At 39.8% G+C, this 16,953-nt stretch overlaps 2 protein-coding genes across 2 annotated transcripts; both read right to left on the bottom strand.

Moving 5' to 3' along the window:
• Window positions 1-55: 55 nt before the first annotated feature.
• LOC6600712 lies at window positions 56-3,477 on the bottom strand. Its single transcript, XM_026992890.1, has 3 exons — window positions 2,595-3,477; window positions 2,002-2,204; window positions 56-112 (listed from the first exon to the last, which is right to left on the bottom strand). Exons 1-3 carry the CDS (start codon window positions 3,142-3,144, stop codon window positions 56-58), a joined length of 810 nt encoding a protein of 269 aa, XP_026848691.1. The 5' UTR covers window positions 3,145-3,477.
• On the bottom strand, window positions 3,342-5,464 carry LOC6600713. Its single transcript, XM_026992889.1, is given in 4 exon segments — window positions 3,342-3,397; window positions 3,399-4,244; window positions 4,278-4,404; window positions 5,113-5,464. Coding segments are annotated over 4 exon segments (1,368 nt in total). The 5' UTR covers window positions 5,463-5,464; the 3' UTR covers window positions 3,342-3,352.
• Between the last annotated feature and the right edge of the window lie 11,489 nt (window positions 5,465-16,953).

The raw sequence follows: 16,953 nt of genomic DNA, 5'->3' as shown, positions 1-16,953 counted from the left end.
TGTGGATATCGAAAACTGTATACCTAGTATTTCCGGCACGCAAGAAAGCAAGCACTCATTGATCGAAGATATGCGGAAGCCTGAGCAACTTCGAGCTGCGCCTCTTGAGAAACTGAAAGGATTGGGATTGAGATCATCAATGTTTAGGAATGGTTGTTGATCAAAATGCAAGCACTAACTGGAATTTGTTATGGTTTATGTATGGTTTTATTGTTGTTTTCAATCGAGTCAAATCAAAGGAATAGCATCGGATGTATTAGAATGTCGTACGAAATTACTACAGTTCGAACAGTTCTTGAAACTACGTTGTCTTTTGTGTGCCGTAAGACGTTTTCAATTCTGTCTAAAACCGTTTTGGCTGTACAAAATATCTTATTATGTTAAGTAATTACTATCCATTCAGGTTTAGCTCTATATGCAAGCTACCGTTAACAAAAAATTGCTCTAAAATATATGTATATACTATAGTGTGTCTTTATGTGTGGGTATGGGACCGCAAATCAATGTTAATTACATATAACATTTATCTTGGGGAGAAACAATTATTGTGTTGAATTTCGTGTTCTATAACTAGACCATGTATGTATATATACCATATAGTAGCTACACATACACATATATATTATTCCTATACGCAATATATCATTTAAAAACATTTCCTCGACATGTTTCTTTATAAATTTTGTTCCCTTTGTAATGAAAAACAAATTCTAGCTAGATCTCAATGACTCATACACGAAAAAGAGAATTTTTATAAAAATGCCATGGTCAAGTAGAATGACCATTTATTTTGTGTATACATATTTGAATATTTGTGCACTCTTCTAAGCAGAAGATTTCTAGTTTAAATATCTATTGAAATGATGACGAGTGGGGAGGAGAGGCCAATACAAGCCAATTTCCCAAGGAATGCACAAAGGACCCACATACACATTTACACATGTATCTATCTGTATCATACTGCCTTCATACGTACGTATATAGTGTACTGCCTTTCCTGTTGGCAACTGGAAAAAGGATGGTCCGTTTCGAACAATGAATGTTAGGCTTTGGCATCTCCATCTCCTACATCAGAAACATATAGCTGGAGACACAAGCAGACAGACAGACGGTCGGACAGAACGAACATACATACATACACACATACATACTCATGTACATACATATTTAGTCAGATCAGCTTGCTAAATACACAAGAATGCACTGAATGACGACTGGCACTGGCGGGCACAAAAAAAACAATGCGAGCTTAATACAATAAAGTTTTGTTTTTTTTTTCGTTTTCGTTTACGTTTTAGACATATGTATATGCATATTATATATGTATGTAAGAATGTTGCGATAGTATTTCAAGTTCAGCTTGGGTTCACATTTAGTTTAGCTTAAGGGGTCGTAGAGCTGCCGCAACAGTTTATACATATAAGGCGTCTTCTCAGAGAGTGAATTAGGTGATGCAGCACTTGGGTGCTTGTCTCAGACCGCGGAGGGCAATGTCTTTGTTGCTTTCTTGTTGCTTGTTTTTTCCGTCCGAGCGCAATCCGAGAAAAGAACTCTGCCACTAGGTCTGTTACTAGGTCAGAGGTGCACTACATACAGAACTAGCACAACAGGTGGCTAGTCTTGTGGTTGCTTTGATCTTGGGCATGGCGCAGTAACGGAATAACGGTATAACAGAATAACGATATAACGGTATAACGATGACAATGAAAACTGTACAAAAAGCAGTTAATAATACACAACTTTTGCATACGCATGTTACATGGGATAATAAATAAGTACGCGGGGCTCAATTTCCTATTCAAGTTCGACTCAAGCAGCAAGGTACGACATTTAGCTTGGCTGGGCACTGTCCTGGACGATTCCGACTTTCGTCCTTGTTCGGTCTATTACTTCTGCGGCTACTTCGGTAGATGTTTCTGTCCATGGCCCATAAGATGTGTGCGAAATGTGCGTGCATACATGGGTACAAGTATGTACACATGGATGTCTGTCTTATCTAACCTCGTCGATGTCCTCGCCCTCTGAGGAGCTGCGGATCGTGTTGTACTGGGAGTTGCGGCTGCGCAACATGCGCAGGAAGCTGCCCACGGCGAAGATGGTGCGGCGATGTCGGTGGAAAATACCCTGATATAAGGCGTCACGTAGCGTTTTCCGGTCCTCCACGTCCACCGATGACGTCAATGATGTTTGATGTTGCACACGTGCTGCGAATACATAAAAATTAATCCGACTAATAAATGATAAGGGAAGTTCGTTGATGACGTGGGCATTCAAAATAGGAGTATTAATCTTCCGGCACTGTAATCTCTGGCGTAAGTAAAAAAAACTATATTCAAATTAATAAAACAGAACTAAAAGAGGATCTTGACCCAGTTTCATTCGACTCGATGGATGAATTCCTTATAAGAATGTCTCCCATTGCATAGCCGATTCGGATCAAGAATAATCTTCAATGGAGGTTCTCTAACACTCCTAATATCAACCCAAATGCTAGCCCAAACTAATTTATGTGCATTAAGCTCAATTTTGAAGCAGGGTGTGGGACGTGTACATTGTATGTGTGTGTATATTGTATATTATGTATGAATACTAACCCGCTATGGGTGACTTGGGCGACTTAAGCGAGTACTCGTCCAGACTCTTGCCGCCCAGATCAAGCTTTAACACCTTCTTGGTGAGCTGCTGGCCGGCCGGCTCCGTGTTAGCTATCTTCTCGATCTTGATGTCCACATTGCGCTGGCTAACGGCGCTTTTTGTGGGAGCTGTCGGCAATGCGGGATCGGCCGGCTCTACCGCTTTGGTAGAATCGCCGACAGAATCGCTGCTCTTCCCCTTGCCAGCATCGGTCATTTTGTCGCTCGTGTTAGAGGTGACAGGCGTGTTGTTGTTGGCCTCTGCCTCCTGAACAGTCGTTGGAGCGGTCTTATCAGTATTATTGTTATTGGAGGCCGATGCTTGTGTACCGCTACAGCTGGGTGCCGCTAACTCTGCAGATTCAACGCTGCTGCCGCTGCTGCTGCTCTTTTCAAAGACGTCGACGGCAACAACAGCAACAACCATTGTTCGAGCGCGAGCTTCGGACAAGACGCAGTTACGCTTCCCAAATCCGTTTGCTGCTTGTTGTTGATTGTTTGTCGTTTGCATATAAACTATTTCCGCTGACGTACGCGCTGTGCGGTTTGGCTTTGTGTGGTACAATCGTCTCGCCCTCGCCCTCGCTCCGTTTGATTTTAATGAGTTTGTGTGGATTGTTTGCCCGGCCCACCTTTTTTCTATTGTTAGTTAAGTATCGTATCTGTTTAGCTTGTTTCCAATTTAATGCAATCGAGTATTTGTGTCTAGTTTGCTCTGGCTATGTTGGTGGTCTGGCTTCGTTGGGTATCTGCAATTGATTGGTTTGCGGCAATATCAAAACTCGCGCTGTACAGCGCCACCTGATGGGTGCAGTCGGTAAGCGTGATTTGCGGCAGGTGCGGAGTATCGATACTATCGCTCAAGCTGAGATGGCTCAGGTTATCGATGATCTCGTATATTTTCAGCTGATCGAACGTCGTTGCCGATAGCTCCGCTGTACTCCCCTGCTTGTTGATCTTTGAATGATGCTGCTGGACATACAAATCACACATAATCCTGGACGCCGGCCCTACTGCATTTGTTATTTCCGACCTGTGATCACCGGCTCCCGCTTCGCCAACCTGCGACTCGTCTGCCGCTAGTTTTAAGGGCCTTATATGCACGCTGATGGGATCTGCCGGACAACTTTTCCCTCGCTTCTTCGAGCTACTGGCTGCCTTGCGCCGCAATCCCTTCAGTAGCGTGACCAATCTGGCGTTCAACTTCTGATCCGCCGCTTGTCGCTCCCCCGAACGGTCTACTGGGTCCAAAGATGACGGCGTTTGCAACTGCGACGTGCGCCTTATTGCATTACGCTGGCCAATCGATTCCAAGTACTTGATGTTGGCGTGCAACCCTCGCTCGTAATATCCGCTGGCCAGTTGCAAATACGTGTAGTAGTCGACTCTCTCTCTGTGGGGTTGTCGTTGTAGGTTTTCCACCTGGTTATTAGAAATATTTAGATTATAATTGACATGGCTGCCTTCTCGGTCGCTGCTTCTGCTTCTGCCAGTGCCCTTGCTGTTGCCGTTGCCGTTGCCGTGGCTGTCTTCGTCGTCTTCCCCGCTGACGTTGTCATCATTGCGGTTCGATGTCTTGCGCCGACGTCGCTGCCCACTGCTGCTGATCCATAGGGCGCGCTGTCAGGCCAACTGGCATTGGACAAGCTTCTTTAGCTGGTCGACGCTTTGGGAACTCTTTATTCGGCGCACTGCGTCGTTGTAGGTCTCATCGGGCGGCTCACCTGAGCAAATTGTTAGCCGTCCACGGGCTGCATACGTATCGTCGAATCTGTAATTAGTGGAAGCACCACAACAAAAATAGATGAACAAATTTAGATATGTAGAAAGGGCAACCAAACAAAGCATTAATTACAATGGCAAAAGCAAACACGTACGACAAACAAGCCAGCAAACAACCACGTCCCGAGCCCATGCTCGCTCGGAACCGCGACGCGTAATATAATTAAAGACGAATGTGCGGGTATGCCCCCAGCAACTTCATTGTCTTGAGAACTTCAGGAGAGCCCTGTGTGCCCCTTAGACAAGATATCTCTCTCTTTACCAAACTCACCCCCAAATAGTAGTCAGGCAGCCAGTTATTGCGATCAGTGTCCACAGAATCCCCAAATATAAGGCATTCAATTGCTCTCCTATATAATAAAGTTAAAGCCCGTACAATTTACAAAACTCGCACGTCATCTGTTGGAAGCCCTGGCAAGGCTGCGTAACTGGAGCTGTGACGATGCGGCAGAAATTCCACATGAAACACAAAAGCTATCAACCAGATATCCGCCATACTCAGCCCGCAAGCTTAAGCTCTACGCTCCCCACTCCGTACCCCTGTCAAGCCAACCTATATTTATGGCCGCAACTGTCAAACAGATATCCAACCTACACCACCCTACCATACACACACACATACACATACCCATACCCATGCACATGCACACAAAGCACCCACAAAACATGGATGCAATCAAATTACGGCGGGAGGTACCTTGGAAAGTACTGCACAGGGGTGGGCCACACATCGCGCAGCTGCGCATACGTTGGTGCTAATGAGGAGGACATTCTAGATGCCTCCGCTGCCAGTCCCAGTCGGCGACGCCTCCTTTGGTGGCGGTGGCGGTGGGCCAGCGGATGCTTCTGATGGAGATTGAGGTGCTGCTGTATCTGGTAGTCGCGGTAGTGGTTGGCGATCTCATGACGGTAGCGCTCCGTGCGAAAGCACTTCGTATTGAAGACGCGTCGCATGGTCAGCCGGGGCGGGTACTTGTTGCCGGTGCGAAGCGGAACACCCACGACAGCCATGGCACAAGATGTCCCCTGAGCTGTCGCCATGGACATGGCTGAGAGGCTGCGAGGCTGCGAGATACCGCGAAATTGACAGCTCTGCAGACAGGGCCCAACGACAGGGACAGGGACAACGGGACAAAGGAATAAGTTAACCCGTGCCGCAAATCGAACTGGCCCGCCGGAGCCAACAAAGCGAACTACGGGAATTGACATTGATGAGTCTGCCATTGTTATTAGGAGCGACTGAGCGGGAAGCGAAGGAGGAGATGAAGGGAATGGAGGGGTTGGTTAGGTTCGGCTCGGTTTGGGTGCTTTAAATTATGTACATTTATTGAACAAGAACCATTCTGTTAGCAACAACGTTTGCGGTTATTTGTTATCACGTCAGGTCGCGATTTGTTGCCGTTTGTTTGACATCGAAGTAAAATGGAATAAAATGATGAGCGAGGACGCGACTCCAACCCAATGCCCAATGCCCCAGCGCCACCCACTCAAACCCAAGCCCAGCCCCAACACAACCCTATCTCACCCGAACCTACCGAATCAGAATCAGAATCATTTAAGTTAAGTGGGTATGGGTGTGGGTGAGGGTGGTTCTCAATAAAAAAATTAGTACGAGTAGTGTTCATGTCGTTAACTATTGTAACTGGTACATTTTCGGAGGAGCCCCTGCCTCCCGCTACCCGGCTCCACCCGACCCATTTGCATACTTCGGCTCACGATAAGTAACAATAAAATACGTCAAGAACAATGTAAAGAAACGATAGAATAATAATGGGACTTGGGGCAAGCAGGGACCCTGCAACACCATAATTTCAATCTTGATACATACCCACGAGTATGTACATGCTTATGTGCAAGTTAACGTACCCAATTCCATTGAGCTCTTATACGAGTTGTAAACAATCTTTGGTTTTCCAAAACGAAAACAATTTCAATCTTGGGCCTCCGCCTAATTGATTTCTAAGATGTACAATCTCAAGCGCCCCCGCCGCAATCCCATTCTTTGACACTCGCCTAAATGGAAAACCAATGTTTGCCCACACCCGGCTTCTCATAAACAATCTCACTCCCGGCTTTCTGCAGATCCTGCACTTTAGGCCTTTTACAGTTCTCTCTTTGGATGACGAAATCTAATACTCGGGATGGCGAAATCAATTGAAATGTTTATAGAAAAACGATTCCCGAAAGGGATCAACGATGCAAAGATCAGAAAGTTCAAATCAGTCTTGATCCAGCAGCGACACCGCAAAGTCTAGCTAAATATTAAGATCGCGCAATCCCTTGGCCCGGAATTCCTTTGTGACCCTCTACTTAAATCTATATCAGTGAAGTTCGAAGTAAAATAAAAACTTTTTAAAAACACAATCCGCTACCGCAGTTGTTTAATTGGCGCCCAACGTGGGGCGACGTTGTCTAAAAAGCACCGAATGATAAAAGTGTTGCGTCGTGCCGAAACCCGAAGGACAATTAATTAATGGAATAAATCCTTCAAAATTAAAAACGCGGAGTGACTGTGTGATATAGATAAAAAAAAGTGAGATAAAAAGGAAACAAACCGGAGCTTAGGGTGTGCAAAAACAAATACAAATACAAATACAAATACAAATACAAATACAAATACAAATACAACGCAAAATACAAATAAAACAAAAAGCTAATCAAGGCAATTCGTAAATACAAAAAAAACCAAAGAAACCCAAAGTTTTTAAAAAAACAAAACCAACAAAACCGACAAAACCAAAATACAAAGAAAGTGAAACGATCAGCGAAGCCAAAGAAGGAAGACCCCCAGAAGACCCAGCTGAGCAAAGAAATTTAAGAAGGAAGACCCGTTCGAAGATCTGCCAAACTAAGAAGGACGACCCCTACCGGATATTTCGTGAGCAAGAGTTGTATTAATAAATATATAAGTTCAATTAGGATATATAAGATTATAAAAACTAACATATAAGAAAAATTAAAAGTGGATCAGCTAACTTTAGATTTTGAAAAACTAAAAATGATTAACTCTCAAGCAAGGACCGATCTCACAGCAGATCTGGTCAAACAATTGATAGCACTTCAAATTTCACAAGTACAAGAGCAAATTGTAAATTTAAAACAGCAAATAGAAACTAAATCCGATCAGGTATCGGATTATCAGGCAGAAACAATAGACGAGACAATAAGAGACGACACCACATTGAAGGTAATAGAATCCCTACCAATTTTTAATGGTGGATTAAACCAATATGTAGGATGGAGGGAAGCTGCAGAAACTGCAGTGAAGTTATATAAGAAAGGAAGTAAGCAATATTATATTGCATTAACAATTTTGAGAAACAAAATAACAGGACCAGCACATGACGCACTGACCAACCACGGGACAGTTCTAAATTTTGATGCCATACTTTCACGGCTTGACTTTGTTTACAGTGACAAGAGACCTATTTACATAATAGAACAGGAATTAAGCGTTCTCCGACAAGGGAACCTTTCAATTATAGATTTCTATAACGAGGTTAACAAGAAAATGACCTTGTTAATAAATAAGACAATAATGACTCACGGAAAGGACAGTGAGATCACCAAGGAATCAAATAAAAAAATTAGAGACAATGCCTTACGCATTTTTGTCACTGGCCTAAACGGCGGCATTGCTGAAATCCTATTTTCATTGAATCCCCCAGATTTACCGAATGCCTTAGCAAAGGTACAGGAATTGCAATCTAATAACATTCGGGCCCAATTTGCCTACCAATTCAGCGGTCCCAGAAATTCAGGGAATAATAATTTTAATACCTTAAGATTCAACCAACGACAACCTAGGACTAACAGTTCACCATTCGACCAAAAAAGGGATTTGCAGAGGAATAACATGTCTTGGGGACAACCCTATTTCTTGGGTAATAGACAACAAAATCAGGCCCCAGAACCAATGGAGGTAGACGAATCTATACAAATCCGGAACCGACAGAACAGCAATCAATTCAGGGGAAATAATAACAATAGAAATTATCGGGAGAATACTAACGGTTATTTTAGGAGAAATAATAACAATTATAGCCAAGCCCAGCATTTTAGGGCAAACGTAGTCCCGAATAATCAGTCTAACGACAATCCAGCGCAGAAACGAAAACTAAACGAAATGTCGGAACAACCGGCTAATAAAGCAATGAGGATAAATAACATTGAGGAGGATCATTTTTTAGATCAGCCCCCGAAGTAGGTCTGCCCTACCTAAAAAGAGTAGACAAAAAAATAAACAGAGAATTAAAAGTTTTGATAGATACGGGAGCAACTTCCTGTTATATAAAAAAAGGAATTTACGACAATAAAAATGAATTACCAATCTATAAGAAAGTTGCTACAGTGAATGGGTTTTCAATAATTAAATATTTCCATAATATAACAATTTTCAACACAAAGCAAGTGTTTTATGAAATAGATGGAATGGAGGCAGATTTACTAATAGGATTTAACCTATTAAAGAAAATCGGAGCGGTTATTGATACAGGAAAGGGGACTTTAAGTTATAAAGACAATGAGGAGAAACTAATATATGACGAGGTCCTTTCTTTAAACAAATTAACCTTTATAGAAGGAAAAACCATCCTTCCGTTGAAGGAATATATAATAAAAAAATATTTTGAAGAAGAAAAAGAAATGAAAAGCGATTCAGTAAAGGTAGAAGGAAGTTTATATAGCTTGGGATCAAAAAATCCTGAGCACGCCGACGAAGAATTATCCGTCAATAGTTTGGGATTCAAATATCCTGAGCCCGCCGTCGTTGAATTATCCGACATCCAAAGTTTTAATAGTTTGGGATTAAAATATCCTGAGCACGCCGTCGTTGAATTATCCGACACTAAAAGTTCGAATAGTTTGGGATTAAAGAATCCTGAACACGCCGTCGTTGAATTATCCGACAATAAACAATTTAAAAGTTTGGGATGCAAAAATCCTGAACGCGCCGTCGTAGAAATATCCGACATTCAAAATTATGCAAATTCTGAATTGAAAAAAATGAAATTGTATAACACAATAACCTACAAAGAGGACAATTTAGAAAATCTCAGAGAGAAAATGGTATCTATCATCGAAGAAGACCATGCCAATATAAATTTACAGTTACCGTTCAGAACGGATATAAAAGGAGAGATTAACACTGAACACGATAGACCGGTATATGGCAAGCAGTATCCATACGCTTATTCGGTTAACGATTTCGTTAATAACGAAATAAGTAAAATGTTAGATGAAGGTATAATCAGACCTAGTAAAAGCCCATATAATTCACCGGTAATAGTAGTACCAAAGAAGGGAGTAAATGAGGACGGAACTCCTAAGCATAGATTAGTAATAGACTTTAAGAAACTTAATGAAAACACTATACCGGATAGATACCCTATGCAAGATCCTTCAGTAATCCTTGCCAATTTAGGTAAAGCGAAATATTTCTCGGCCATTGACTTAGAGTCAGGTTTCTATCAGATTTTAATGAGGGAATCAGATATTGAAAAAACATCTTTTTCCATAAATAACGGCAAATATGAATTTCTAAGAATGCCTATGGGATTGACGAACGCTCCCAGAATTTTCCAAAGGGCAATGGACGATATACTTAGAGAACAAGTTGGGAAAACTTGTCACGTTTATATGGACGATATAATAATATTTTCAAAAACTATAGAACAACATTATAAAGATCTAATTCATATAATTCAGATATTGCAAAACGCTAACATGAAAATTTCACTTGAAAAGTCTAAATTCTTTCAATTGGAAACCAAATTTCTGGGATACATTGTTTCCCAAAATATCATTAAAACAGATCCAGACAAAATCTCCACAATACAAAACTATCCAATTCCTAAAAATATCAGAGAGCTACGTAGCTTCTTAGGACTAACAGGGTATTACAGAAAATTTGTCCGAAATTATGCCACAATTGCCAAACCTTTAACAAAATATCTGAGCGGAGTAAATGGGAAAGTTTCACGAAGGGCATCCAAGAAAGCATTAATACAGCTGGATGAACCAGCAATTGGAGCATTTAATAATTTAAAGGACAGTTTAATAGCACATATTGAATTAGTACAACCAGATTACAATAAAAAATTCACATTAACCACAGATGCATCGGACATAGCAATAGGTGCAGTTTTGTCGCAAGATGGGAATCCCATAACATTTATTTCTAAAACTTTAAGTAAAACCGAGCAATTATATGCTACTAATAAAAAAGAATTATTAGCTATTGTATGGGCATTAAAAAATTTGCGAAATTATTTATACGGAGTGAGTGGAATTGAAATACATACAGATCACCAACCTTTGTCCTTTGCAATGTCGCAAAAAAATCCAAATGTTGAAATGAAACGTTGGTATTACTTCATAGAAAGTTTCACACCAAAAATCATTTATAAGCCAGGCTCAACTAACGTAGTAGCGGACGCGTTATCTCGGATTAAAATAAATCATATGACAGATAGTGATGTCGACCAGACAGAATCAGAATCAGACATAAATACTCAGCATTCAGCAGAGAGTAGTTTCGAAAACGTCATTCAAGAGACTAGCAAGCCTCTAAACCAATTTAAACAGCAGCTACTATTAGCGCAAGGGAGATTCACAGTTCATGAGTTAGTAAGAGTTTATGAAAATACCCGACATATTATTGAATTTGATACGGTTGACAATCTGCTAATCATTTTAAAAGAATTTATTCAGCCTCACTTAACCACAGGAATACACTGCACTTTAGAAGATTTATACCTTATCCAAAATAAGCTAAAGGAAAACTTCATAAATAAATTTCTCTTCACAAGAAAGTTCCTCCAAGATGTAGTAAATTCAGAAGATAAAGCTATAATTATAGAAGAAACACATTGCAGAGCCCATAGAGGACTAGACGAAAATTACAAACAAATAACTAAGCTGTATTATTGGCCAAACCTGCACAAAAAATTAAAAGAATATATAAAAAATTGTGAGATCTGTAACAAAAACAAATATCGGAGACACCCTGTAAAAATTCCAATTGGGGAAGCTCCCATTCCAGCAAAAGAAGGAGATCAATTACACTTAGACATATACTATGCCCAAAACCTAACATTCATAACTTGTATAGATTCTTATTCCAAATACTTGGTGGTCAAGGAAATTCAAAGTAAATTAAACATTGAAAATAAGGTAATGGAAATTTTACAACACTTTCCGTTAGCAACATCATTAATGACTGACAACGAACCAAGCTTTACTTCAGCACAATTTAGATCATTCATACAAAGAAGTAACTTAACTATTTATTATGCTGATCCCAGACACAGCACCTCAAATGGTCAGGTAGAAAGGGTACATTCCACACTAACAGAAATAGCGCGGTGCATCAAGGATGAACTAAATCTAACAGATTATTCAGAAATAATAATAAGGGCGGCACTGAAATATAACCTGACGATACATTCAACGACCAATCAAATGCCATATGACATATTGTATAACAAAATAGAACACAAACATAATCCAATATTACTTAAGGAAGCTCAGACCAAAATGCTTAAGATACATAACAAAGATAGAAGAGAAAAAGATTATAAAATAGGAGAAGTAGTCTATGAAAAGAAATTCGGGGAAAGAAATAAACTTCAATCCCGATACAAAAAGCAGGTAGTTAAGGAAAATCGACCGAATAAAATTATAATCAACAATAGAAACAGAATTATACATAAAGATAACATCAAATATTAAATATTTTTTCCAGAAAATGTATGCGAATATACTAATACTGACTTTTGTTATATTGACGACTGCGGAAGTAATTGACTATACGCATAGTGACTATCTATTGCTCAAAGACGACAGAGACGTTTACACTTATGAAACATACGCTGAACTTTTCCATATTACTAATTTGAGTTTTTATAGAGAGATAATTGATAAAGAATCCAAATATGTCAACAAATCAATTAATTCAGACGATGAGTGGGAAATATCAATGGACTTAAGTCTATTAAAATTAATGATTTCAGAATTAGTTCCAAAACGGAAAGAAAGGGGAATAAATGAATTAGGTACCATTTGGAAATGGATAGCAGGCAGCCCTGATCATGACGACTTTTTGAAAATACAAAATAAAGTAAATGAATTAACTGAAAATAATAATAAACAATTTGTAATAAATTCCAAATTTTTCAAAGAAATTGAATTGCTATCAAATTCATTAAAGAATGTCATCTTCAATGAAGAAACGATACTGAGAAAGCATCGTTTAAAATTAATAACTTTTGACCTACTAAATTTAGTTGATACCATAACCCTCTTAAAAGTAAACATTTTCAATACAAAAATTTTAAATAAAAACGAAATAGAGGACATTTATAAGCATGAAAAACATAATGTTGAACTGTCTGATCTGTTGGACATTGCAACGGTTAAAATAATTCGAAATGCAGATTTAATAATCATTTACATAAAATATCCTCAAATTAAAGATATTTGCAAGTTTTACCATGCAAGAGCCATCTCACAAAATGATGGAATGTTAGTTATAAGTGAAAAAGTTTGTGAATGTAAGGAGAAATACTATTTAATGAATAATTTTAAAAGTGAAACTTTTAACAATTACGCACAAATAAATTTAAAGAGTACCTGTTTCACCAATTTACTTAATGGCTTTAAAGCCAACTGCACTAAAAAAAGGGAAAAAAAACAAAGAAATAGACATCATTCAGGATGGTGCCATATTAGTTTCAGGCAAAAATATCGTAGACAATACTACTTTGTTAGGATCGTATCTCCTTATATTCAACAACACAATTGTAATAAATAATATAAGCCACATAAATGATAAGGGTAAAATTCTAAAATATATATCGCATCATAGATATAGCGATTTTGAATTAGTTGATTATATACAATCAAATGATAAGCAATTTTCTTTTGATAATGTTAATATTTTAAATCCCCTTATAACATTAGGTAATACGGCCTTACCATTAACAACATTATTTTTAATCATTTTGATATTGTTAATGTTATTTTACTTCTGCTATAAATTAACCAAATTTGTACTTATTAAATCAATAAGAATACCGTCAGAAGAAATAGTGGAAAGCAACATTCAAATACTGTCAGAAGAAATTAGAGCTCTATCAGAACTTCAAAATGTATCGGGACGAAACATTTAAGAATGGGGGGAGTTAACGTACCCAATTCCATTGAGCTCTTATACGAGTTGTAAACAATCTTTGGTTTTCCAAAACGAAAACAATTTCAATCTTGGGCCTCCGCCTAATTGATTTCTAAGATGTACAATCTCAAGCGCCCCCGCCGCAATCCCATTCTTTGACACTCGCCTAAATGGAAAACCAATGTTTGCCCACACCCGGCTTCTCATAAACAATCTCACTCCCGGCTTTCTGCAGATCCTGCACTTTAGGCCTTTTACAGTTCTCTCTTTGGATGACGAAATCTAATACTCGGGATGGCGAAATCAATTGAAATGTTTATAGAAAAACGATTCCCGAAAGGGATCAACGATGCAAAGATCAGAAAGTTCAAATCAGTCTTGATCCAGCAGCGACACCGCAAAGTCTAGCTAAATATTAAGATCGCGCAATCCCTTGGCCCGGAATTCCTTTGTGACCCTCTACTTAAATCTATATCAGTGAAGTTCGAAGTAAAATAAAAACTTTTTAAAAACACAATCCGCTACCGCAGTTGTTTAATTTGCACACAAACACACACATACACTTGTACATTAACATTGTTAACATTGTTACTGTTCTTTTATGAATGAAAAAACAGGCTGAAACGTTGACGAGAATCTATAACTTAGTATAATTATCGAAAGCCACTGACTCCTTCCCACTTTTGTTCACCTTTTCATACGAGTACATACCATTGATGTACATAACCAACCATTGGGAACATTATTAATGTTTTCTATCGATGGCGTATCCAGGACAAGTGAAACCTTATACGGTTCGAGGAACTATGAAATAATAGTGGCATTCCACCCGGTCAGAACCGTTCTTTCGCTGTGCAAATTGGCCATAAGCGAGCACAGGCGAGTCATTCGATACGGATGAAACGCCAGGAGGGATTCGTGTCTTTTTCCTATAAAATACGCACAAGGGAAACGTCGGAAAATTAAATAATAGACGAAAACTTCTAAGACATATCAAATTCGTTTGAAGTCAAGCAAATTGTTGGCTGTTAGATGTCTGAAATTATGGGAAAACACCAAATTGTCCGATATACTACGATTTTAGGTCGATCGTCGACCCCCAGATGTGGGGCTGTTATATCATTGTGATCCTTTCTCTTAAAATTAGAAAACGTCCAAAATATGGACGTGTCGACGGCTAATCGTTTTTTTAACATCGTATCGAGCATTATAAGTCTGACCCAATTCCGGTGGACTCCAAACTGTACTGGGAGATAGTCCTGATAGTCTACTAGGTAATATAATGCCATTTATGTCCGTGTATCTTACAAATTGTGGGCTCAAAAAGATGTTTTCCGATTTAAGGTGGTGACGGGCCAAGCATTTAAAACAACCCTGACCTGGGTATACTTCCTAAAAGTATGCACTTAAAGTGCTTGAAAGGGACACGCCCAGGGGCGCTTCCTACTCGCTGTAGTGGTCAGATCCTCATAACTTCATAACTAATGATTAATAATACCCGGTCCTCAAAGAGTAAAGGAGTGTGTTAGATTCTTGTACATATATAACAGCCAGAAGGAAGTGTTTTCGATCCCATAACAGTTCAATGATGTGCATATCTAAAATACTTGAATTTAAGTCAACATCACTGGGATACCCTCCTTGTAGACCATGTTCCTGGTGCAGTATTGCCTGATTATGTCTGTATTATGTGACGCAAAATGCACTAAAACTTCAAGCGATCGTTCCCACCGCAGCTATGTACAGCTTTGTACCTAAATCTAGGATCGCAAAGGCTCTTTCTTTGCTTTGCGAAAATCTGGGCACATTGAATACACTCAGCAAGGGTATGCAAGCGGGTGGGGTTAAGTTCTATAAGGTTGCACCTATGTACTGCATGCACTTATGTACATACATGTGCACATATTTCACAGTAATTTTCTCTATATGTGTGGGAGCATAGAGAATACGCAATACAAATTATTGGCGTACGAGTAATTCCACAGAAACATGCGCAAGCTCCAATGAACCCAACTGCGCCCAAATGTAGGCAACGCCGCCCCTGCGGGCAAGAGGGGGCAAGCAGGAACGGCACCGTCCTCTCCTCCCGCCAGGCTCGGGCCACTTGTACATACATACACACATATAAACGTACATATGTGCGTAGAAGGATATACACAATTAAGAACAAAAGCAAAAGTTGTCGGCAGTGTGGTCTGATAATGTGCCTTTTCCAATGAGTGACATGCATTTGCCGGCGTTAATAAATACAAGAATACATACTCGTACATGTGTATGCAAGTGGGTGTAACGGGAGCACGTAGTCAGCAGAAGGCTCCGCTTTGACATAAAAGCCAGCCACTGCTGTGTGACACACTTATTCTCCCTTATCACACACACACAAACACGCACACACAACCCATGCATACGCGCAATGTCAAACATAAACAAACAGCGCAAGGAACGAAGAGATCCCGCATGGTTGTCGTGGTGTAGGCCTGGCCAATGGTGTCGGTCAATAGAAAGACAGGAAGCAGAAATGATAACGCCGTCAGAATATAAGCATCGGCAGCAAACAACAAAAAGGGCACCCACATCTGCAAGACCACCATCGTCCTCATATCATCGTCAGCGGCCGCACTTGCAACGACGCCATGCCAGCGAACAAATCATTCAAATGTGTTACGAGTAACAAAGCAAACAAAAAAGAGCACAATAAACCGTATTGATTGCTTACCAAGAAAGTGAATGTACCGCTATCGCTTCGTAGTCGTCGTACCCACAACAGCTGGTCGGTCCCACTCCTGTTGTGCCAGTCGCTGTGGCTTAGTATGTTCGTGTGTAAATGCGAGCGGAGCTCGTACTTTTCCTATTTATCACTTAATTTTTCCGCTATGGGCGATCCTAGTTTCCATACACACGCACAGTTCGTCTTAAATTCTATACAAAATAATAATTCCAAGCGTTCTTATTGAATGCTTATGCTGATAAATGCGTTTCGTTTTGTTTGATTGCCACGCTTGATTGTTTCGTTTGGGTTCTTTGCCTGAGGCTGACGGCTGTCGTTATGTTTGCTTTGCTTCTGGAAGGGCCAGTGCTGCCACCTGTTCCGATAATATCGATGAATGGTCATCGATGGTCATCATTCTTTTTACCCAATTAAAATTATTTGCATTTACATATGTGTATTCAATTTTGAATATGTTTTTATTTCTCAGATCGAATTTCGGACTGAATATGGAAATCGAAATTTACAACAAAAGGTATCAAGTACCCCTAACCGATAGCAACAGGGATGCAATTTGTATATCAACTCGGTTAGCGTATCGAAGCCGCATTGCTAAATTATTTATTAATTTGGAGTTTTCAGTTTTCAGAGTAGGTTTT

This window comes from Drosophila persimilis, unplaced genomic scaffold (assembly GCF_003286085.1).
Source record: "Drosophila persimilis strain 14011-0111.01,24,50 unplaced genomic scaffold, DperRS2 tig00000793-arrow-arrow-pilon, whole genome shotgun sequence".
Taxonomy (NCBI): Eukaryota; Metazoa; Arthropoda; class Insecta; order Diptera; family Drosophilidae; genus Drosophila; species Drosophila persimilis.
This window is presented reverse-complemented; position numbering and strand designations above follow the sequence as displayed.

Excerpts from the sequence above, each read along its gene's own strand:
- LOC6600712 (XM_026992890.1), bottom strand. The coding sequence starts at position 3,144 with ATGCAAACGACAAACAATCAACAACAAGCAGCAAACGGATTTGGGAAG. Across the intron at positions 2,205-2,594 it reads GCCCAAGTCACCCATAGCGG|CACGTGTGCAACATCAAACA; the intron begins GTTAGTATTCAT and ends ATGTATTCGCAG. Across the intron at positions 113-2,001 it reads AGGGCGAGGACATCGACGAG|TTTCTCAAGAGGCGCAGCTC; the intron begins GTTAGATAAGAC and ends CAATCCTTTCAG.